This window comes from Vipera berus (assembly GCF_964194415.1).
Source record: "Vipera berus genome assembly, chromosome: 14".
NCBI lineage: Eukaryota > Metazoa > Chordata > Lepidosauria > Squamata > Viperidae > Vipera > Vipera berus.
This window is the reverse complement of record NC_138217.1, coordinates 4,334,384-4,357,033: the sequence shown is the minus strand read 5'-3', so window position 1 is coordinate 4,357,033 and position 22,650 is coordinate 4,334,384. Positions and strand designations below refer to the sequence as shown.

Sequence of the window (22,650 nt, the reverse complement as noted above, 5' to 3'; positions counted from 1 at the left end):
GTGACCCTCAGGACACAGCGACGGTCATACATATGAGTCAGTGGCCAAGCATCCGAATGTAAGTTACGTGACTGGGGGGGACGGTGCAATGGTCTTAAGGGTGAAAAATGGCCCTAGGTCACTTTTTCCAGTGCCGTTGTGTAACTTTTAAAAGGTCGCTAAATGAACTGTTGGAAGTCCAGGGCTGCCATTCATTCATTCATTCATTCATTCATTCATTCATTCATTCATTCATTCATTCATTCATTGAGGGCTGCATCAGCATTGCGGTTGCTCTCAAGAGGCCGGGTGGGTGTGGCCAGGGTGGGCGTGGCCTACTGGGCAGGCATGGCTAGAGTGGGTATGGCCTACTGGGTGGGCGTGGCCAGCTCTACATGGTTCGCATCAAGGGTGCCTATGGGGGCCTGGGCAGGAGTGGGACAGATCTGAGGGTCTCTGGCAGGAGGAGGGTCTCTGGGCCGGGGCCAAGGCAGTGGGGGCCGTTCCCTCACTGTTTCCAGGATGGCTTCGCGGGCCGCATGAAACCACGTCGCGGGCCGGATCTTGCCCCCCGGGCCTTGTGTTTGACATGTCTGCTCTATAGGCTTTCAACCTGAAGGTTTATTCTTGGTTTTGTGTCATCTGTTTTAGGACGTGAGTCTCTTGGAATATCAACACCATCCCCGAGAATACCCTTCCCACCTGCCTCCGGGGTCTCTCTTAAACCCCCAACGTCGGAGACCCTCCTTGTTATCCGAATTTCAGCCAGGAAATGAAAGGTAAGATGGTTTCGAGGTTCCAACAGATATTTTCCTCCCAAAAGATATTTATGATCCAGTTTTGAAGTTGTCACACACACACACACACACACACACACACACACACACACACACACACACCAGCACCCCCTTGGATAGGGGACCCCACACTGCATGCCCAGCAACAGGTCATGTGGCTGCAGTTAAAACAACTTTGTTCAAAAGGAGGGTTTACTTCGGATTGGACCATCATGTTGTCTGGGCCAAGCTCTCTTTAACAACCACTGTTAAAAAAAGGTCATAGAATAGGTCACATGATGGCCCGCTTTACGACCCTCACGATTGACGGTTGTAACTGCCAGGCTCGATTATCGTACGTACGTTGAGGACCGTCTATACCAGGGGTAGGCAACCTCGGCTCTTTTATGACTCATGGACTTCAACTCCCAGAATTCCTGAGTCAGCTTATGCTGACTCAGGAATTCTGGGAGTTGAAGTCCATGAGTCATAAAAGAGCCGAGGTTGCCTACCCCCCTGGTCTATGCTGCAGAGTTTGTGACATCGTACAATAATATGTTGCACTGCTCCTGCCGTGATGTTGGATTCCTTAGGGAGCCCTTATCGATGGAGGGAAAAACGCCAGGCATTTTTTCTTCAAATTTTCTTTTTTTGCTTTCTTCGTTTGACTTTGGAGATTGCCTTTTGGGTTTTTGGAAGCTCTCTTTTAACATTAAAGGTGGCCTTACGGATTGCCTTGGTAGAATGAGCCTAAAAAAAAAAAAAGAATAAGATTTAAAATAGATGGGATTGGTGCTCCTTGACCCGATCTTTTTTTTCCTCTCCCCTGCAGATCGCAAGAGACCCACGCTCGGACCGAGTCCCATCCGTATCTCTCCGATCTGAGCAAACCGTCGGAAATCGAGTTTATTGAGACCAAGAGGCCTCGGATGGAGCTGCTACAGGAGCCGCTGCTGAGGCCTCCGACTCTGCTCAGCCAGGGAGGAACAGAGGGCTTCTCCAGGGTAAGCTGGGAAGAGAAGATGTACAGGTAGTCCTTGACTTACAACAGTAATGGAGCCCACCCATTACGGTCATAAGTCTGAGAGAAGAGAACGATTGAAGCTCAGGGTTGAACTGGGGGGGTCCTCGGTGTTCTCGGAGCTGGGTGGTTTTCTTGCAGACGTTTCATGACCCAACTAGGTAACATCCTCAGTGCTAGGAAGGTGTGGGGTTTGTGGAGAGGAGGAGGGGAGGACTGAAGTTCTTGACACTCTCTGAGCTTGGTGGTTTTCTTGTGGAACTTCGTGACCCAACTAGGTAACATCATCAGTGCTAGAAGCTGGTGGGGTTTGCTCTCTGTTTACGTATGGTTTGCCCTGTCGGGAGTATTCCTGGTGGTTCCTTGATAGAGCTGTTGTTTACTGTTTGATGGGTTGTTTGAGTTAGTTAGGGACGCGGTGGCTCAGTGGGTTAGGACGCTGAGCCTGTCGATCAGATGGTCGGCAGTTTGGCGGGTCAAATCCCGAGTGCCGCGTAACAGAGTGAGCGCCTGTTACTCGTCCCAGCTTCTGCCAACCTAGCAGTTTGAAAGCACGTAAAAAATGCAAGTAGAAAAATAGGGACCACTACGGTGGGAAGGTAACAGCGTTCCGTGCGCCTTTGGCGTCTAGTCATGCCGGCCACGTGACCACGGAGACGTCCTCGGACAAGCGCTGGCTCTTCGGCTTTGAAACGGAGATGAGCACCGGCCCCTAGAGTTGGAAACAACTAGCACGCATGTGCGGGGGAACCTTTACGTTTACTTGAGTTAGTAGTTGGTCATGCTTCAACTTGGGAAGAAGCTGAGATAGCTAAATCTTCTGCTGTTGGAGGTGAAGGGCAGGGGGGTGAATAGGTCATCTTGAGATGTTCAGAGACCTGCCAAAATGATGAAGAGGCTTGGCTCCTGGTGGATTCAAAGAAGGCAACCATTCCCGTCCCCCCCCCCCGCCGCCCCAGCCAGCTGTCTAAAGACAGGAAGTTGTGTTGTGAGGAGAGGATAAAGGTGGGGATCCTTCTGGAGGACACACAGGGAGTGACAGTTGCTGTTATGGAACAATGAAGGTCTTGTCTCCCTTCCCACTCCTTAGAAATAGAGATGGCCAACTTGGATGAGGTCTCCTGGTGGGAAGCAGATGTTTTGAGGGCCAGCCAGGCAGTTTCTCCCTGGTTTAAGGTTACAGATGGGAGTCATCTGGAGAAAGAAGGAGGGTGAGGAGTGAAGGACACTTTCCAAGTCAATAGGCCCAAATGAGATGCCTTGGCTGCATTCAGACAACGGAAGCTTTGGTGGTTCAAGAAGGGCATCCCGTGCATTTTCCTAGAGGTCTCCTAGACAGGTAAGAAAGACCTTTCTTCTCGTATAGCTTCCGATCCCCTTTTCAATTTGCAGGATCGAGGCATCACCGGTAAACTGGAGCCCGTTTCTCCCATTACCTCTTCCCATCATGACTCGGAACTGGATTTACTCCCGTCCCGGCTCTCGAAGGAGGAGCTGATCCAGAACATGGACCGTGTGGACCGAGAGATCACCATGGTGGAACAGCAGATTTCCAAGTTGAAAAAAAAGCAGGTAACAAGACACCACCACCCCCTTCCCCCCCAAGCCGACATTTACAGAAATTGGTTGAGACTTTTTCATCCAGATTTCAACCCGAGAAGGTCAAAAGTGGAGCCAGTCAGAGACACAGATCCATTTTGATCGGGTTCTAGGTGCGACTAGATCATTTCCTTTTGCCAGGGAGAACATGGGGCCCTCATAGCATGAGGCAGGAGGGTGTGGCAGGGAGACAAATCAGGAGCATCAGGTAGAAACAGCATCAAAATCTGGATTTTTCCCAGGATTGGGCTGAATGACAGCAGCGTACCGATCACACATATACAGTTAGTCCTCGAATGATGGCTATAATTTTGGCTGTTAAGTGAGTTATCACATGACCGGCTCTGATTTTTATGACCATTTTTGCCGTGGTCTTTCTCAATTGGGAACTTTGCTTGGAGGAAGCCAGTCAGGGAAAGTTGCAAATTACATAGGGATGTGTGTGTGTGTGTGTGTGTGTGTGTGTGTGTGTGCGAGCGATGGTTGGAACTTGGGTGGGTCGTAAGTCCCTTTTTCCAAGGCTGTCGTAACTTGGAACCATCCTGAAACGAACAGCTGTTAAGTCGAGCATTGCCTGTATGGGCAATTTGTAGGGAGGCAACTCAGGCCTTCGAGGGGGTGCTGGTCTCTGTGAGAGGGTCTTCCTTATTTTCGATTTCTCCTCTTCTTCTGCAGCAACAGCTGGAGGAAGAAGCGGCCAAACCTCTGGAGCCTGAGAAATCCCTCTCTCCCCCACCGCTGGAGTCGAAGCACCGCAGCCTGGTCCAGATCATCTACGATGAGAATCGGGTGAGCGCAGCTTCGGAGCCATCTTTTCCACCAGGTTTACGGTTTTGAAAGCGGCGCCTCGTTCCCGGTTAAAGCTTGGAGGCCCCCACCAGGAGAAGAGGGAGGGACAGGATGGGTGGAGAAATGGAGGGTGGGTGGGTGAAGGGAGGGTGGGAGGGATAGGCTGTATAGATGGATGGATGGATGGATGGATGGATGGATGGATGGATGGATGGAGAGAAGACAGACAGGCAGTTGGATGGAGATGGAAAGAGGGAGAGATGGATGGAGAGAGAGAAAGATAAATATGGGGAGAGGGGGAGAGAGAGAGAGAGAGAGAGAGAGAGAGAGAGAGAGAGAGAAGAGAGAGAGAGAGGAGAGAGAGAGAGAGAGAGAGAACCTTACACAAATTATTTTCATATTCCTTTCGTTTGTGGGGCTGTCCAGACTATTTCTCAGGGACTGAAAGTCCTTCCCTTGGGAGAGCCACAAACTCCTGGGCGGTTTTTCCTACTCACTGTTGTGAGTTTGCAACACACACACACACACACACACACACACACACACACACACACACCATCAGTGGGATCACGAGAGACTAGAAAGGGAAACATAGGGGAAAGGATCTCTTTCTCCCCACTTGTTGACTCTAACTGGGGTATTACAGAGTCTTTAAACACACGGCTTGGTTCCCATGATGGAGGGGATGTCAGAGACCCCTACCCCCACCCTGGGAGAATAACTGGGGTACCTGAAAAAATGGCGACTCTCTCATTTGACTGGGTTGGGGTCGATTATGTGCTCTCAAGAGCGCCTGGATCCAGGTCCCTTCCCTGAAGACCCCCACAGTGTGGTTGTCCTAAAGGTGCTTTTTCAAAGGCAGCTGGACTTAATTGGCTTTTTTTTTAAAATCCCATTTATATCCCGCCCTTCTCCGAAGACTCAGGGCGGCTTACAATTTAAGCACAAACCAATGTGCTTAGCAATAGCCTTCATTCTATGTATATGCCTGCTTATTAGGGCTTTCGGGGGGCCCCAAGCGGCATTATTACAAAGTCAGCTTAATTGCCCCCAACAATCTGGGTCCTCATTTTACCTACCTCGGAAGGATGGAAGGCTGAGTCAACCTTGAGCCTGGTGGGACTCGAACCTGCACTGATTGCAGGCAGCTGGTGTTACTTAAGGAGGCATTAGCCCACTGCTCCACCAAGGCTCTTTCCTTGAAGACATTTCACTGCTCATCCAGAAAGCTTCTTCAGTTTTAACTGAAAGGTGGGGAACTCAGGATTCTTCAGTTAGAATCCTCTTGGATGAGAAGCAAAATGTCTTCAAGGAAAAAAAAACCAAGAAAGTTTAGTGGCCTCTTGAAAAAAAAGCACCTTTGGGACAACCAGGACCTGGATGACTGAGAATCTCCATACACCCCCCAGCGTGGGATTTGCTGTCCTGACAAACAACAGCTGTGCAGGTTTGCAGACTCTCCTCCGAGCCCCAGTTGAACATGGCGCTTGTCTTCCATGCATTACATCGCAACAATATAAAAAACCTGTTGAGATTCTAGGAAGAGTGCAGAGAAGAGCAACAAAGATGATCGGGGGACTGGAGGCTAAAACATATAAGGAACAGTTGCTGGAATTGGGTATGTCTAGTCCAATGAAGAGAAGGACCAGGGGTGGCATGATAGCAGCGTTCCAGTATCTCAGGGGCTGCCCCAAAGAAGAGGGAGTCAAGCTATTCTCCAAAGCGCCCGCAGGCAGGACAAGAAGCAACGGATTGGAGACTCATCAAGCAGAGAAGCAACCTGGAACTAAGAAGGAATTTCCTAACAGTGAGAATATTAATCAGTGGAACAATTTATCTCCAGAAGTTGTGAATGCTCCAACACTGGAAGTTTTTAAGAAGAGACTGGACAGCCATTTGTGTGAAATGGTATAGGGTTTCCTGCCTGAGCAGGGGGTTGGACTAGAAGATCTCCAAGGTCCCTTCCAGCTCTCTTATTCTGTATTCTCTACACATGTTCTTCTGCATTGCAAAACGAACCTGGCAAGGACCAGCGGGTTATTTTTCATCCGTCCCCCAAGCACTGCATTTGTTCCTGGCCTCGATCACTCGCTTGCCTCGGAGCAAACGCCTGTCAGCTTCCCTTTTTGGGAGTTGACCTCATCCTTCTGCCGCTGCTGGTGCTTCTCTCTCTCTTTCTCTCTCTGTCTCTGTCTCTCTTTCTCCCCCTCCCTCCTTCCCTCCCTCCCTCTCCCTCCCTCTCTCTTTCTCTCTCCCCCTCCCTCCCTCCCCCTCCCTCCCTCCCTCCCTCTCTCCCCCTCCCTCCCTCTCTTTTTATTTCTCCCACTTTCTCCCTCTCTCTCTCTCTCTCTCTCTCTTTTTCTCTCTCTCCCTCTTCCCCCCCCCCCAGTTTTTCCTCTCCGGTGCTCGCAGCCCCGGAGTTCAAGCGAGGACAGCCACTGCAGCATCGCTTCTGCAGCTCCCCCCTCCCTTTTCTGCACTTCTGCTGTGTCAAGAAAAATAAAGGGAAGGAGAGAAAGAGGCAATTAAAAGGCGGGTTGCCGGGTTTTTCGGAGGCACAAAGGCGTCTGCTCCGGGGTTTGCAGTAATAACAGAGTTGGAGGGGAACCTCGGAGGTCCTCTAGTCTTGTCCAACCCCATGGCCAAGCAGGAGTTGCAGTAGGTTTTACAGACGTTCACAGATATTTCTTGAGACACAGAGACGATTCTTGGTGTGCTTGTCGTGTGTGGTGATGAGAAAGCAAGCAGAGTTCGCATTTAGAACACAGAATAAGAGGATTGGAAGGGAGCCTGGAGCCTTCCAGGATTAGAGGATTAGAAGGGAGCCTTCTAGTCCAGGGGTCCCCAAACCCCAGTCCATGGACTGGTACCGGGCCGCAGCATGCCAGCAACCGGTCCACACAAACAAGCAAAGTCCCCTCCGTGGGATGCAGGCAGCACACAAAACCACGCACTCTTCCCCCCAACCCCCCCCCCAAGCAGGAGACCCTATACATTTCTGGACAAATGGCTGTCCAGCCTCTTGTTGAAAACCTCCAATGTTGGAGCACCTACAACTTCTGAAGGCAGGAGAGACTCTGCCCGTTTCCTGCTCAAGCGCCCGCTGTACAGCTTTTACAGCCGTTTGTTTAGCGACCGTCGGATGTTAACGATGCCACCGAAAAAAGTGACTCGCGACCGGTCCTCACGTTATGGCCGGCGCAGCATCCCCACGGTCACCCCAGCAAAATATGGACGCTTGTCATTCCGCACGATGGGTTGGAGCCCATCGGGTGATCACGTGATCACCATTTGCGACCTTCCCAGCCGGTTTCCAAGTCGAGGGGAAGCGAGGTTTGCTTAATGACTGTGCGATTTCTCTTAACGACGACCAAAAAAAAAAGGATTGTAAAATCCAGCTCGCTAGTCATCTGCCTTGCTTAGCAATAGAAATTCTGGTCCCAGCTGGTAAAGACTAGCTGTGTATCCTTTTTTAAAAAAAGAAAAGAAAAGAAAAAATAGAAAAACTCAATGGTGATGCAGCTCAGCCAGAAAAAAAGAGGCAGCCGTCTCTTGCTCGATGAGGCTGAATTTTAATTTGTTTTCTGCCTCTTTCCTTCTACCTCTTAATTGCTGAACTGCCTATAAAATACAAACCTTGTAGGCTGAAAAATAGAAGCTGGAGCAGCCCCTCCCGTCCTTTTTTTTAAAAAAAAAAAAAACCTAATTGCTGCAGGATACAGTGTGCATTGGCCAATTTATACATCTCTCAGAATCTTCTAGAACAGACATGTCAAACACAAGGCCCGGGGGCCGGATCCGGCCCACGAAGTGGTTTCATGCGGCCCGGGAAGCCATCCTGGAAACAGTGAGGGAACGGCCCCCACTGCCTTGGCCCTGGCCCAGAGACCCTCCTTCTGCCAGAGACCCTCAGATCTGTCCCACTCCTGCCCAGGCCCCCATAGGCACCCTTGATGCCAACGATGTAGAGCTGGCCACGCCCACCCAGTAGGCCACACCCACCCTGGCCACACCCACCCGGCCCCCTGAGGGCAACCGCAATGCTGATGCGGCCCTCAATGAAATTGAGTTTGACACCCCTGTTCTAGAACATTTTTTTGGGGGGGGGGAGCATGCATACAGAGCCTTGACTTAACGGCAGTTTGTTTGGTGGCAACTCGAGGTTACAATGGCACTGAAACAAGGGGCCGTTTTTCACGCTTAACAACCGTTTGCAGCATCCCCCAGGGCCGCGTGATCAAAATTCAGACGCCTGGCAGCCGGCTCTTGTTTATGACCGCTCCAGCGTCCCTGGGATCACGTGATCCCCCTTTTTTTTTGCGACCTTCTGACACGCCAAGTCAAGGGGGGAAGCCAGATTCGCTTAACAACCGGGTTAGTAGCTTAGCAACTGCAGGGATTCACTTAAGAGCCGTGGCAAGAAAAGTCGCAAAATGGGGCAGAACTCACTTAAGAAATGTCTGGCTTAGCAACAGAAATTTTGGGCCCTGTTGCCATGAGCCAAGGGCTACCTGTGCTAAGAGTTCATTGGTCGTTGATTCGGGTCTGAGATCAGTAAGGAGAATCTGCAGATTTGGGGGCAGGTAGGGTCGCGGTGGCTCAGCGGGTTAGGACGCTGAGCTTGTCGATCGGAAGGTCGGCAGTTTGGCGGGTCGAATCCCGAGTGCCGTGTAGCAGAGTGAGCGCCTGTTACTCGTCCCAGCTTCTGCCAACCTAGCAGTTCGAAAGCACGCAAAAAAATGCAAGTAGAAAAATAGGGACCACTCCGGTGGGAAGGTAACAGCGTTCCGTGCGCCTTTGGCGTCTAGTCATGCCGGCCACATGACCACAGAGACATCCTCGGACAAGCGCTGGCTCTTCGGCTTTGAAACAGAGATGAGCACCGGCCTCTAGAGTTGGAAATGACTAGCACACGTGTGCGGGGGAACCTTTACCTTTACCTTTAGGAAGCTTGGAGTTGGGGAGAAATGGGTGGGACAGGCTGTACGTTGGAGGAGCTGCACGGGAGAGCACCGATGTGTAAATAGTCTCAGGTCTGCCACAGCCTGGCCAGAGAGTGCCAAGGAGAATTGGCGCTCCATCCTGCCCGAAAATTGGTGGAAACATCCTCAGACTAGACAGACAGCTTGAGACCCTTTTTTAAAATAATTTTTTATTAAGAGATTGTAGACAGTATTAAAAGCAAGCATATGATGTTGAGAGGGAGGGAAGGGAGGAAGGAAGGAAGGGTGAGAGACAGGAAGGAGGGAGGGAGGAAGGAGAAAAAGGAGGGAGGGAGAACAGAAGAAGGAAAGAAGGAAAAGAAGAAAGGGGCGAGGAAGAAGAGGAAAGAAAGGAAGGAGGAGAGAAAAGAAGGAAAATAATAGAAGAAAGGAAAAAAAAAAAGAAAATATTTAGATTTAGATTTAGGCTATTATTTACCAGAGATGTATAAGTGTATTTACCAATTCTTCCTGAGGACTCCAAAGAGGCGAATAAGATGGGAACTCTCCGGAATTTTTGCCCAAAGCTGATTTACTCCCCAATTGTGCTTGGTGAATTTTCACTTTGGGGCAAACCAGTTGTACTTTATATTTGTGTAGCCTCAGTTTTTCGGCTCGCATGGTTTTGTGTGTGTGTGTGTGTGTGTGTGTGTGTGTGTGTGTGTGTGTGTGGCCAGTTTGCACTCCAGCTCTGGCATTTGGGGGAGGGGGGTAGAAGGAATCCTTGCAGAAATACAGGTAATCCTTGACTTACAACCATTCCTTTAGCGGCTGAGGTTAATGACACTGAAAAATGGGACTTACGACCGTTTTTCACACTTAATGACTGTTGCAGAAACTCCCATGGTCACGCGATCAAAATTCAGGTGCTCGGTGACTGACTGGTGTGTGTGTGTGTGTGTGTGTGTGTGTGTGTGTGTGTGACGTGATCCCCTTTTGTGACTTCTGACAAGCAAAGTCGATGGGGAAAGCTGGATTCCCGTCACAACAGTTGTAAAATGGAGCAAACCTCACTTAACAACTACCTTACCAACAGGAAGTTTGGGCTCAATTGTGGTTGTAAGTCAAGGGCTACTTGTGTGTGTTTAGTCTCGGGCTGTGGACACGAAGAGCCAGGCGGTGCCCCCTTCTTCAATGCTAAGCAAGGATGGATGGGGTGGATTTCTGGAGGGGCACCCAGCAGGGATCAGGCCAGGCTGTTTTGAGATGTTTAGCTAGCTAGCTTTTCGAGGGACGGAGGGAGGGACAGTGGTTCCAAACATCACTCCCGGCAGGCGATGCTGTGTCCTGAACAAAGTCCAGCCTCATCAGTTTTCTTGCAAACCAGGCTGACCTCAAGCAGTGAGCATCTGTCCACATGTGCTTTTGGCAATTCACGGGAGAAAAGCTTTGCTACTTTGCATGGGGAGTTTTGAGCTTCTGGCGTTTCTGCATCCTGCCGGTGGGTAGGTGGGAGAACCTTGTGGGGGTCCTGGATGCTTGGCTGTTTTCTTGCAGGTGTTTGATTGCCCGAATGAAGAAAGATCATCATCAGCAGCAGCAGCAGTGATGATGTTCCCTAGTTGGGCAATGAAACATCTGCAAGAAAACAACCAAGCTCAGAAAACAGCAAGGACCCCACAGTCCTCCTCCTCCTCCTCCTCCTCCTCCTCCTCCTCTCTGCAAATCCCACTCTCTTCTATCACTGCTGATGTTACCCAAATGGGTGATGAAACGTCTGCAAGAAAACCAAGCTCAGAAAACAGCAAGGACCCCACAGTCCTCCTCCTCCTCCTCCTCCTCCTCCTCCTCTCTGCAAATCCCAATCCCTTCTATCCCTGCTGATGTTACCTAAATGGGTACTGAAATGTCTGCAAGAAAACCAAGCGCAGTGAGCACCAAGGACCCCACAGTCCTCCTCCTCCTCCTCCTCTGCAAATCCCACTCCCTTCTATCCCTCCTGATGTTACCCAGGTGGGTGATGAAACGTCTGCAAGAGAACCACCAAGCCGAGAGAGCACCCTGAGCTACAAATCTTCTCCTTTGTCCTTTGCCTAAGACCTCTGGGGGGAAAAAACGTTCCTTCTAGGTAGGTGGGACATCCTGGTTTGTTGTGCCTATGTAAGCCAGATGCCCTCAGGTGCCTCTGAGCTGGCGCCCTGCAGTTCTGGCAGGTCTACTTTTCTCTTCCTCCTCACCCCATTTCATCGGTCCGTATGTCAGAATTGCAGCCTGCAGACACAGCCGGGTAATGCAAGAACCGGCCACGGGGTGGTTCTCTGGTTGTGTAAATTATTCCCCAGGTAAAGCTCCTCCTCCTCTGGAGCTCTGCCTTGCGGCCTCAAGGGGTGGATCGTCCCCTTCAGAACAGGGGCCAAACTTTCATTTTTGCAGTCTCTTTTCCACTCTTGTTCCGGGGCTGCAAACGGAGGTTAGTATTGTTGAGTGAGTATAATGTGGTTTTCCTCTCTGGCTATTAAGCTACGGTACTCTGCAGGCCTTGTGTGTCCAGATCCAGGAGGGAGGACGAGATTGCATCCCTGTGGTTTCCCCAAAGGTGTTTTTTTTCAAGAGGCAACTGGACTTCCTTGTTTTTCTTTGAAGACCTTTTGCTTCTCATCTGAGAAGTTTCTTCGGCTCTGACTGGATGGTGGGGAATGGAAGGACTTATACTCCTTGCAGACCGCTGGTCTTTTGCATCCTTTTAGAGAGTATTTAGTAGGGACGCGGTGGCTCAGTGGGTTAGGACGCTGAGCTTGTCGATCGGAAGGTCGGCAGTTTGGCGGGTCGAATCCTGAGTGCCGCGTAACAGAGTGAGCGCCTGTTACTCGTCCCAGCTTCTGCCAACCTAGCAGTTCGAAAGCACGGGAAAAAATGCAAGTAGAAAAATAGGGACCACTCTGGTGGGAAGGTAACAGCGTTCCATGTGCCTTTGGCGTCTAGTCATGCCGGCCACATGACCACGGAGACGTCCTCGGACAAGCGCTGGCTCTTCGGCTTTGAAACGGAGATGAGCACCGGCCCCTAGAGTCGGAAACGACTAGCACGCATGTGCGGGGGAACCTTTACCTTTACCTTTAGAGAGTATTTGAGGCCAGTTGGGGGTGTACCTGTGTCCTCGGGGTCACCTGAGTGCTGCAAATACAGTGAGGGGGAAAGGTATTTCATCCCTTGCTGATTTTGTACGTTTGCCCACTGACAAAGAAATGATCAGTGTATAATTTTAATGGCAGCTTTATTTTAACAGTGAGAGACAGAATAACAACAACAACAACAACAACAAAAAATCCAGAAAAACGCATTTCAAAAAAAGTTATAAATTGATTTGCATTTTCATGAGTGAAATAAGTATTTGATCCCCTATCCATCAGCAAGTAACCCTTTCTCCTGCTTGTAACCCCTTCTCCATCCTTCCAAACCTCTCTCTCTGCCTCTCCCTCTCTCTGTGGAGGGAGGCTGGGGAGTGTGCGCGCATGCACAAGCGGTTTCTCCTCCTCCCTCCTATTCCCCCCCCCTCTGCTTTTAACTTTTTCTCCACCCCGGGGAAGGAGAAGGGTGAGGAAGGAAGGAAGCGTGCTTTAATTTGTCATCTCCTGCAACAGAGAAATTGGAGCTGGGATTTTGGAGTAGGCTGCTGGAGGGTGTGTGTGTGTGTGTGTGTGTGTGTGTGTGTAGAGGAAGCCAGGCCGGCCACTTTTCCTGCAGCAAAATTTAAAAAAAACCTTCATTTTCTGTGCGTTTTTTCCCCACCACCCACTTCTCTCTCCATCCTTCCATTTGCAGAAGAAAGCAGAAGCTGCTCACCGGATCCTGGAAGGATTGGGACCCCAGGTGGAGTTGGTAAGTGGAGTTTTGCCTTCCCTCTTCCTTTTCTCTCTCTCTCTCTCTCTCTCTCTTTCCCCCTTCTTGTCTTGGACCCAAGAGAGGGGATTTTCCTAGCTTGCAATTCCAGGTGGCTCTCCTGATCGGGAAGCCTTTGAAGGGCAGCCAAAGCCTTTCAGAGGAGAAGTTTGCACACTGGGACAGAGGGCAGAGCAGCCAGGAAGCTCATTCCCCTCCCCCTCCCCAGCCAACATTAGTTGATCATCATTTGTTTGGCCAGCCGCCAAGGCAGGAAGCCGAGCTGCTGTGGACAACGCTTTCCCGGGTTCACCTCAGAACACCTTTCTTGGGAAAATGGCCTTGCCAACCTGCTGGGCACCTGGCTGTGTTTTTTTTCTTCCTTTTCCTGGTTTGAATTGCAAATTGGGGCAAAGCAGAAGGAATAAGATTATCCTTAGGTTGTTTTTTTTCCTTTCCCACCCCCCCCAAGGTTGGCTTGGACGCCCATTCAACTTTGCAAAGAATAAAATAAGGGAGGGTTTGCAGGCTCCCTGCCTGGTTGCAGCGCAGGGGGAGAGGTGATGTTGCAGGGTGGCTGAGAGGGGGTGAAATGCCCGTGAGGTTTTTGACTAAAAGGGCATTGTTGGTCCAGCTTCATCCAGAAAGGGGTGTCCTGCATCATCTTTAGGGTACAGCATGTGTGGATGGAGCAGGGTCCAGGATCATCGGAGCACTGAGCCAGTTGGTACTTGGCCGTTGGTAGTTCTGAGCTTGTAACCCCTGTGGGGAAAGTTACAGTAGAATAGAACAGGGATAGGCAACCTTAGCTCTTTTATGACTGGTGGACTTCAACTCCCAGAATTCCCCTCCCTTTTCCCTCAGAATGGCTGGCTCAGGAATTCTGGGAATTGAAGTCCACGAGTCATAAGAGAGCCAAGGTTGCCTACTCCTGGCCTAGGCCTAGGCCGCTTTATGATTCGTGGACTTCAACTCCCAGAATTCCTGAGCCAGCGTGGCTCAGCTTGGAAACCTCTCCCTTTCCCCTCAGCACGGCTGGCTCAGGAATTCTGGGAGTTGAAGTCCACGAGTCATAAGAGAGCCAAGGTTGTCTACTCCTGGCCTAGGCCTAGGCCGCTTTATGATTCGTGGACTTCAACTCCCAGAATTCCTGAGCCAGCCGTGCTCAGGGGAAAGAGAGAGGTTTCCAAGCTGAGCCACGCTGGCTCAGGAATTCTGGGAGTTGAAGTCCACGAGTCATAAAAGAGCCAAGTTTCCCCACCCCTGTAGAAGAATAGAATAATAACTTTATTGTCACTTTGAATGTACACTAATTGGCATGCATTAAAATGAAACGTCACTGCAATTGGGGATTTGCTGGGGACTATAACTATAATCATTCGCTTAGTTCAAAGTTACAACGGCACGGAGAAAAGTGTCTTATGGCTGTTTTTCACACTGGGAGCATTTCCCAAGGGCACGTGCTCAGAATTCAGAAGCTTAGCAACTGGCGTGTATTTAGGACAGTTGCAGCGTCCCGAGGTCGTGTGATCCCATTTTGCAGCCTTTTGATAAGCCACGTCAATGGGGAAGCCAGATTCGCTTAACAACCCTGTTAGTGACTTAAGGACGACAGTGATTCACGTAACAGTTGTGGCAAAGAATGTCGTAAAAATGGGGCGAAAAATCACTTAACAACTGTCCCACTTAGCGACAGAAATGTTGGATTCAGTTGTGGTGGTACGTTGAGGACTACCTGTGGAGGGTGTTTATTTTCAAACCCAGCTTGAGAGCTACTCCAGAGCAGGTTCGGCCAGGTGTGTTACTTACAACCAAGTTCCATTGTTAAGCAGAGAGGCTGATAATTAGAATAGAATAACAGTTGGAAGGGATCTTGGAGGTCATCTAATCCAACTGCCCGTCCAGGCAGGAGACCCTACACCAGAGGTCTCCAACCTTTTGGGCACCAGGGTCCAGTTCCATGGAGAAAGGTTTTTCCACAGACCGAAGAGTGCGTGGTTTTGTGTGCTGCCTGCATCCCATGGATGGGGCTCTTTGCTTGTTTGTGCGGACCGGTTGCTGGCATGCCACGGCCCGGTACCAGTCCATATGTTCTGTCCCAGCCTACGTGACTCTTTGTTATGCTCACAAGGAGAAACCCCTCCTCCAAGAAACAGGTAGGAACCGCAAGGAAAAACCCAACCTTTTTTATTCTCATAGACCTGAGTCAATGTCCAAGGCAAACAAACACAGTCCACAGAAACTAGGGGCAAGCAGCCCCTCCCACACCTTTTATAATTCAGCCCAGGCGTGGCTTCCTAATTTCTTCTCCTTTGCCTTTGGAGCCGCCCCATTGCATCCCTCTGTCCTACTTGCTTCTCTTGCCGGTGCTTTTGTGCATCCTGGATTTGTCCCAACTGTTCTTCATCACTCTCCAACTCAGGCCCCCAGCACAGCTGTGTCTCAGCCTGAGCGCGAGTAGAGGGGCCAAGGCTCCTCGTCCGACTGTAAGAGCCTTCCTCTGACTCTAATGTCACTCTGGGTCCCTCCTCCTCATCTGATTCCTCAGACTCAGCTGCCGAATCCACAGGCTGGCGAGAAACCACAACACCATGGACCGGGGTTTGGAGACCCCCTGTCCTACAATATTTTTAACAGATTGAATCACAGCTGCTTTCCCCCACCACCATTGTTAAGTGACTCACTGCACTTGTTGGCTGAATCACATGTTCATTAAGTGAGTCCAACTTTCCCCCATTTTTTTTAAATTGAAAAGTTTTACAACATTTTTAATAATAACCCCCCCTCCCCATCAACCCTCCCCCCTTCCCTCCCTCCCCCCCCGGACTTCCCAAAGCAGAATACAGGGTATTACATATAGCAATCTTATGCAAACATATGCTAAATATCTATTACAACGTTAACAAACCTTCCACCCTTTAACTCCCTTATAACAAAACTAAAGTAATTATAATAACACTTCTATAATTGTAAAAATTATTCATATGCTATTTGAAACTTTTTAGTCCCATATTTGTTCTGAATATAATCAATCCATCTTTCCCATTCCAAAATATATTTTTCTTGTGACTGTTCTTTCAAATATGCTGAAACTTTTGCCATTTCAGCTATGTCAACTTTCCCCCATTGACTGCCTGTCAAAAGCCACTTGGGGAGATCACATGACATCCCGGGAATGCGGCGAACAACTACATACATGCTTGTTGTCAGGGTCCTGAAGAATGTCATGGGGATACTGCAATGGTCATAAGTGTGAGAACTGATTGGTCGTAAGTCACATTTTTTAGTGCAGTTGAAACTTTGAACAGTCTCTAAATGAACAGTTGTAATTCAAGGGATACCCGTTTCTCCTGGGCTGGTCAGGGATGTAAAAGAAAATATAAACAGAAATGATTTAAATCTGCTTAAAAAAATACAGGGAGTCCTCGACTTAGTTTGTTCACTGACCGTTCGAAGTTACAACGGTGCTGGAAAAAGTGACTTACGACCGTTTTTCACAGCATTCTCTCAAAAGTCACGTGGTTTACATTCGGATGCTTGACGCAACTGACTCATATCTATGACGGTCGCAGCATCCCGGGGGTCACATGATCCCCTTTTGTGACCTTCTGTCCATGGGGGAAGCCGGATTCACTTAACGACCGTGTTACTAATTTAACGATGGCAGCGATTGCCTTAACAAATGTGGTGAGAAAAGTCATAAAATGGGACCAAACCCGTTTAACAGATGTCTCACTTAGCAACACAAATTCTGGGCTCCATTGTGGTCGTACGTTGAGGACTACCTGTACTGCTAGGCCTGATCAGAAAGCTTGCACGAAGAGCCGTGTCTCTTCTCCAAGTGGGGAAAAAACGCTCCAATTCACCCACGCTGTCATCCCCCATTAGAGAATAGAATAGAATAGAGCTGGAAGGGACCTTGGAGGTCTTCTAGTCCATCCCCCTGCTCAAGCAGGAGAACCTATACTATCTCAGACAAGTGGTTGTCCAGTCTCTTCTTAAAAATCTCCAGTGATGGAGCGCCCACAATTTCTGGAGGCAAAGCTGTTCCACTGGTTAATTGTCCTCACTGTCAGGAAGTTTCTCCTTAATTCCAGGTTGCTTCTCTCTTTGGTCAGTTTCCAACCATTGTTTCTCGTCCTTTCATCTGATGCTTTGGTGAATAACGTGACCCCCCTCTGTCTGGTGGCAGCCCCTCAGATACTGGAACGCTGCCATCATGTCTCCCCTATTTCTTCTTTTCTTTAGACTAGCCAGAACCAAGTCCTGCAGCCGTTCTTTGTATGTTTTAGTCTCCCGGCCTTGGATCATCTTAGTTGCTCTTCTCTGAATTTTTTCCAAACTCTCAACATCTTTTTTGTGATATGGTGACCAAAACTGGATGCAGGATTCCAGGTGTGGTCTTACTCAGGTTTTATAAAGCGGTACTAATACTTCGCGTGATCTTGATTCTATGCCTCTGTTTATGCAACCCAGGATTGTGTTAGCCTTTTTGGCTGCTGCTGCAACCACTAGAGCAATCTAATGTGCAGACGTTAACTGAGTGTGTTGACCATCCAGGGTCCTCAAGAGGACACCAAGAAACGAAGGAACGACAGAAGTGTTTGCTCCTAAGGTATCCTCTCTTCCAAAACTTTTTGCCCCTTAAATGGAAAAATCGAAAAAGCGAGGTCTGTTTGTGAGAGGAAGGTCTAGATCCCTTTTGTTTGTTATTTTTCAAGAGGTTTCTGCACATGGAGAAGTTCACTGGCAGTACAGCTGTGATTCATTTCCATATGACACTTCCGGTTGAGTAAGTCCTGGGTTGACCAAGCGTTGGAGGAGAAAAAAAGCAATTTACTAGAGAAAACCTCTTGGCCGACAGTGTTTGTCTTCTGCACAATTATCTACCATCACTACCCACCAAATATATTAAATCACAGCTCCTATCATCTGTTCCACCACCCATAGGTCACATAGCTACAGCATACAAGGTGTGGAAAGCTTTCATCTCTGATCAGCAAGCAGGTCCTCCAGATCTAAATGATCCTAAAATGATTAAAGGCCTGGAGACTAAAACAGATGAAGAACGGCTGCAGGACTTGGGTTTGGCTAGTCTAAAGAAAAGAAGAAATAGGGGAGACATGATGGCAGCGTTCCAGTATCTGAGGGGCTGCCACCAGACAGAGGGGGGTCACGTTATTCTCCAAAGCACCAGAGGGAAGGACGAGAAACAATGGTTGGAAACTGATCAAAGAGAGAAGCAACCTGGAATTAATGAGAAACTTCCTAACAGTGAGGACAATCAACCAGTGGAACTGCTTGCCACCAGAAATTGTGGGTGCCCCATCACTGGAGATTTTTAAGAAGAGGCTAACAGTCATTTGTCTTTGATGGTATAGATTCTCCAGCTCAAGCAGGGGGCTGAACTAGAAGACCTACAAGGTCCCTTCCTATCCTATCCTATCCTATCCTATCCTATCCTATCCTATCCTATCCTATCCTATCCTATCCTATCCTATCCTATCCTATCCTATCCTATCCTATCCTATCCTATCCCATCCCATCCCATCCCATCCCATCCCATCCCATCCCATCCCATGCAATCCCATGCCATGCCATGCCATGCCATGCCATTCCAATCTCTTGTGAGATCATTCGGGTGGCATCTGAGGAACTGCTTCTTAATTGAAACTTGTAGGACTTTTTGACCTTCCAGACCAAAATAATTCATTCAAGAGTCCCATGGTTACTTGTAGCTCTGAGCATCTTCTCTGCAGTCCCAAATCTCCTCCAGATGTTCCACCCAACGGAGCGCAATCTATCCATAGTCTTTCATTTGAATTGAGTGCAAGGGAGAAGATCTCCGAGTCTTCAAGAAAGGATTCACCAGTCTCCAGAAATTTGCTCAGTGCCTGTGGACCACTTTTCGTAACAGTTGAAGCTCGTAGGGTGGACGTTGCCTCCTCTTTCTTCTTCTAGCGAGAATTCCTGGCCTGAACTGTGATGTAGTTTCCTATTATTCAAGTTTCTCCCTTCATTTTTTCTTCTTCGTAAAACGCTCTTTTAGACAACGACAAAAACAAAGTGGCACAAGAAGACGATAGCATTCAAATCCTTCTCCCTATCTTGCTGACCTTCTACAGGCAGGGCTGAAGGTTGAATGACTCAGCAAGCAGTGGTTGACCTAAGAGTTGCAGTCCGCTTGCAGTCACCCACGTATCTTCCTTCTTCACAGCCCCATCTCCCCTTTCTACCTCGCACTTGTGGGGAGAGACTTATCTCTGGCGTGTCCTTACTTCAGGGGTCTCCAACCTGTGGGCCGTGAGGGGTTTGCAACTGGGCCGCGGAAACGGTGGTGCTTTACTTGGCACGAGCAGTGGGTGAATGTGTGCATGGCCCATTTAAGGGAGCGGCAGGCGCACGTGCATGATGCTCACGCAGTGTGCATGCTTGTCAGCTGCTCGCATAGAAACGTCCCCTCTTCCCTTCCGCCAATCCACAAAGCCAGGAAAGTTGGGGAACTCTGCCTGAGTTGATCACCAGACAGGGGGGAGATGGTGGTGCTGACCCTGTAGGATTGTAGCCCTGGTGAAGCCTCCTGGCTCATGAGTTATGCTCAGCTCTGAAAGCCTTGGCTGGGTGACTCATCTGGAAAGAACCCAAAGAGTCATAACTGTAACGAATGATTAATTGGTCTAAATGTTAGTAATGGTGAAAGGAGGCTGTAGAAATTCATCTTACGGTCAAAGGAGAAAAGCCAAGTTGGCTGGACCGGAACTTGGAATATTCAGGCTGAAGAAAAGCAGGCTTGTAAGAAACATGATAGCTTTTTTCCGGTCCCTAACCAGAGGCTACAGGAAAACTGGGTAGAATTTTATTTTCTATAGCCACAGAAACAGACTAGAAAGAATGGGTGTGAGTAATAACTTCCTAGATTTCATTTAAAAATCGGGAGGAATATCTACTGGAAAGGTCTACTTAATTGAGGTTGTGACTTATCTCTGGAGTGAGGGGTCCTGGGTCCCCTCTGAGCTTTGCTTGCGGTTTTTGCAGACATTTCATTACCCAGCTAGGTAACATCATCAGTGCTAGAAGGGAATGGAACTTAGGGAGGGAGGGAGGGAGGAAGGAAGGAAGGAAGGAAGGAAGGAAGGAAGGAAGGAAGGAAGGAAGGAAGGAAGGAAGGAAGGAAGGAGGACTGATTATGGGGTCCTTGCTGCTCTCTGAGCTTACTTGTTTTCTTGCAGACGTTTCATTACTCAAAATAAGTAACATCATCAGTGCTAGAAGGGAGTGGAATTTATGGAGGGAGGGAGGGGAGGGGAGGGGAGGGGGGAGGGAGGGAGGAAGGAAGGAAGGAAAGACGGATGGACTATGGGTCCTTGGTGCTCTCTGAGCTGGGTGGTTTTCTTGCAGACGTTTCATGACTCAACTAGGTAGCATCATCAGTGCTAGGAGGGAGTGGAATTTATGGAGAGGAGGAGGGAGGGAGGGAGGGAAGGAAGGAGGGAAGGAAGGAAGGAAGGAAGGAAGGAAGGAAGGAAGGAAGGAAGGAAGGAAGGAAGGAAGGAAGGACGGACTATGGGGTCCTTGCTGCTCTCTGAGCTTGCTTGTTTTCTTGCAGACCTTTCATTACCCTAACTAGGTGACATTATCAGTGCTTAGTTAGGGCAGTGAAATTTAGGATAATGAAACATCTGCAAGAAAACAAGTAAGCTCAGAGAGCACCAAGGACCCCTCATTTCAACCCTGAGCTACAAATAATCTCCTTTGTTGTTAACTCTGGAGGCTTTTCAAAACAGTTTGGGCAGCCACTTCTGGAAGTTGGTTTAATTGATTTTCCTGAAGATTGCTGAAGGCTTGGAGGGGACAGATAAATTTTTGTGGTCCTTTCCATCTCTACGCTTCTATGGTTTTGCGATACGGAAAATATAGGAAAGATGCGTTTATTTTTCCCCCACTTTGATCTCGGTTGTATTTCTTCCAAGATTGAAAATAGCTTCTCTCAGCCTGGCGTCTGGGTTCCATTTTCAGCTTAGTCGAACTTGGGATTTTTTGGAGGAGTGTCTGGTCTGTTGCTGGATGGTGTTCCTTCCTGTGTGTACAACTTGCATTTGTCCTTTCAAATTAATCAGGTCCTGTTGTGTTTTGTAGAGGTGTTGGGTGACCCGTCTTTTATTTCAGAGCAGGTTCTTTTGAAAGAAATTTCTTAGCTCAACCCTGTTTTGGTCGAGGAGGAGCTGAGAATGGAAGAGGGAGGGAATCCAGAGAGGGGGAAAAAATGAATGAAAGAGGCAGGAGGGTGCGAACCAAAGGAGTGATGTTGCTTGGATATTTGACCAAACTTGGAGCTTCAAGGACATCACTTCTTTAAACCTGGAGACTTCCAAGCTGTCAGCTTTTGAACCCCGGCATTCCCCCGTGCTCTGTCCTTGCCCTCTTTCACGCTTCGAATGTTCTTGTCTTTTTCAGCCCCTGTACAATCAGCCTTCCGACACGAGGCAATACCATGAAAACATTAAAATGTAAGTAGCCAGTAGCAAAATATCTCCCATCTCTGTGCTTCGTGACCTCCGGCTCTCAAAGCTCCAGCTTAGGGAGGTCAAAAAATGATTTTTTTTTGACAACTCCCCTTTTATTTGTCTGTCTATGTCCATCCATCTATCCATTTATCTGTATCTCTCTATCTCTATAGCTAGCGTTCCATCTATCCATTTAGCTCCCTCTTTATTTCTATCCCTCCATCCATTTATCTTTATCTACCTCTCTATCTATATATCCATCCATTTATCCATTTATCTTTCTCTCTATTTCTGTCCATAGCCTTTCCATCTATCCATTTATCTATATCTCTATATCTATCTACATACATACATACATCTTTCTATATTCTATATATTCTGTCTGTCTGTCTGTCTATCTATCTATCTATCTATCTATCTATCTATCTATCTATCTATCTATCTATCTATCTATCTATCTATCAATTATCTATCTCTATCTATCTATCTATCTATCTATCTATCTATCTATCTATCTATCTATCTATCCTATATCTTATCTATCTATCTATCTATCTATCTATCTATCTATCTATCTATCTATCTATCTATCATCTATCTATCTATCTATCTATCTATCTATCTATCTATCTATCTATCTATCTATCTATCTATCTATCTATCCTATATCTTATCTATCTAATTATCTGTCTGTCTGTCTGTCTGTCTGTCTGTCTGTCTGTCTGTCTGTCTGTCTGTCTGTCTGTCTGTCTATCTATCTATCTATCTATCTATCTATCTATCTATCTATCTATCTATCTATCTATCTATCTATCTATCTATCTATCTATCTATCCTATATCTTATCTATCTAATTATCTGTCTGTCTGTCTGTCTGTCTGTCTGTCTGTCTGTCTGTCTGTCTATCTATCTATCTATCTATCTATCTATCTATCTATCTATCTATCTATCTATCTATCTATCTATCTATCTATCTATCTGGCATGTATTCCTTGGATAGGAACTTGAGATTTGTGAACCTCCCCCACCTCCCCCCCACCTTGTGGCTTTAAAGCTTCTAATTTCCTTTAACTTGGGCTGGCATCCCCTGTTAGATGTTTGCTGCCAGGAAGCCGGGCCAGTTCTCTGCCTGGTTTTCCCTGAGGGCTGCTTGCAAACATGGTGTGTGCCTCCTTCTTCCA

At 48.3% G+C, this 22,650-nt stretch overlaps 1 protein-coding gene across 1 annotated transcript in view; it reads left to right on the top strand.

Annotated features, from left to right (window-relative positions):
* NCOR2 (nuclear receptor corepressor 2) overlaps positions 1 to 22,650 on the top strand; it is a 185,122-nt gene that overhangs the window by 42,647 nt on the left and 119,825 nt on the right. The window contains exons 3-8 of the mRNA XM_081339110.1: positions 631 to 758; positions 1,588 to 1,759; positions 3,169 to 3,348; positions 4,051 to 4,164; positions 12,909 to 12,965; positions 21,420 to 21,472. Coding sequence (XP_081195236.1) covers positions 631 to 758; positions 1,588 to 1,759; positions 3,169 to 3,348; positions 4,051 to 4,164; positions 12,909 to 12,965; positions 21,420 to 21,472 — 704 coding nt within the window. The remainder of the gene's footprint in view (positions 1 to 630; positions 759 to 1,587; positions 1,760 to 3,168; positions 3,349 to 4,050; positions 4,165 to 12,908; positions 12,966 to 21,419; positions 21,473 to 22,650) is intronic.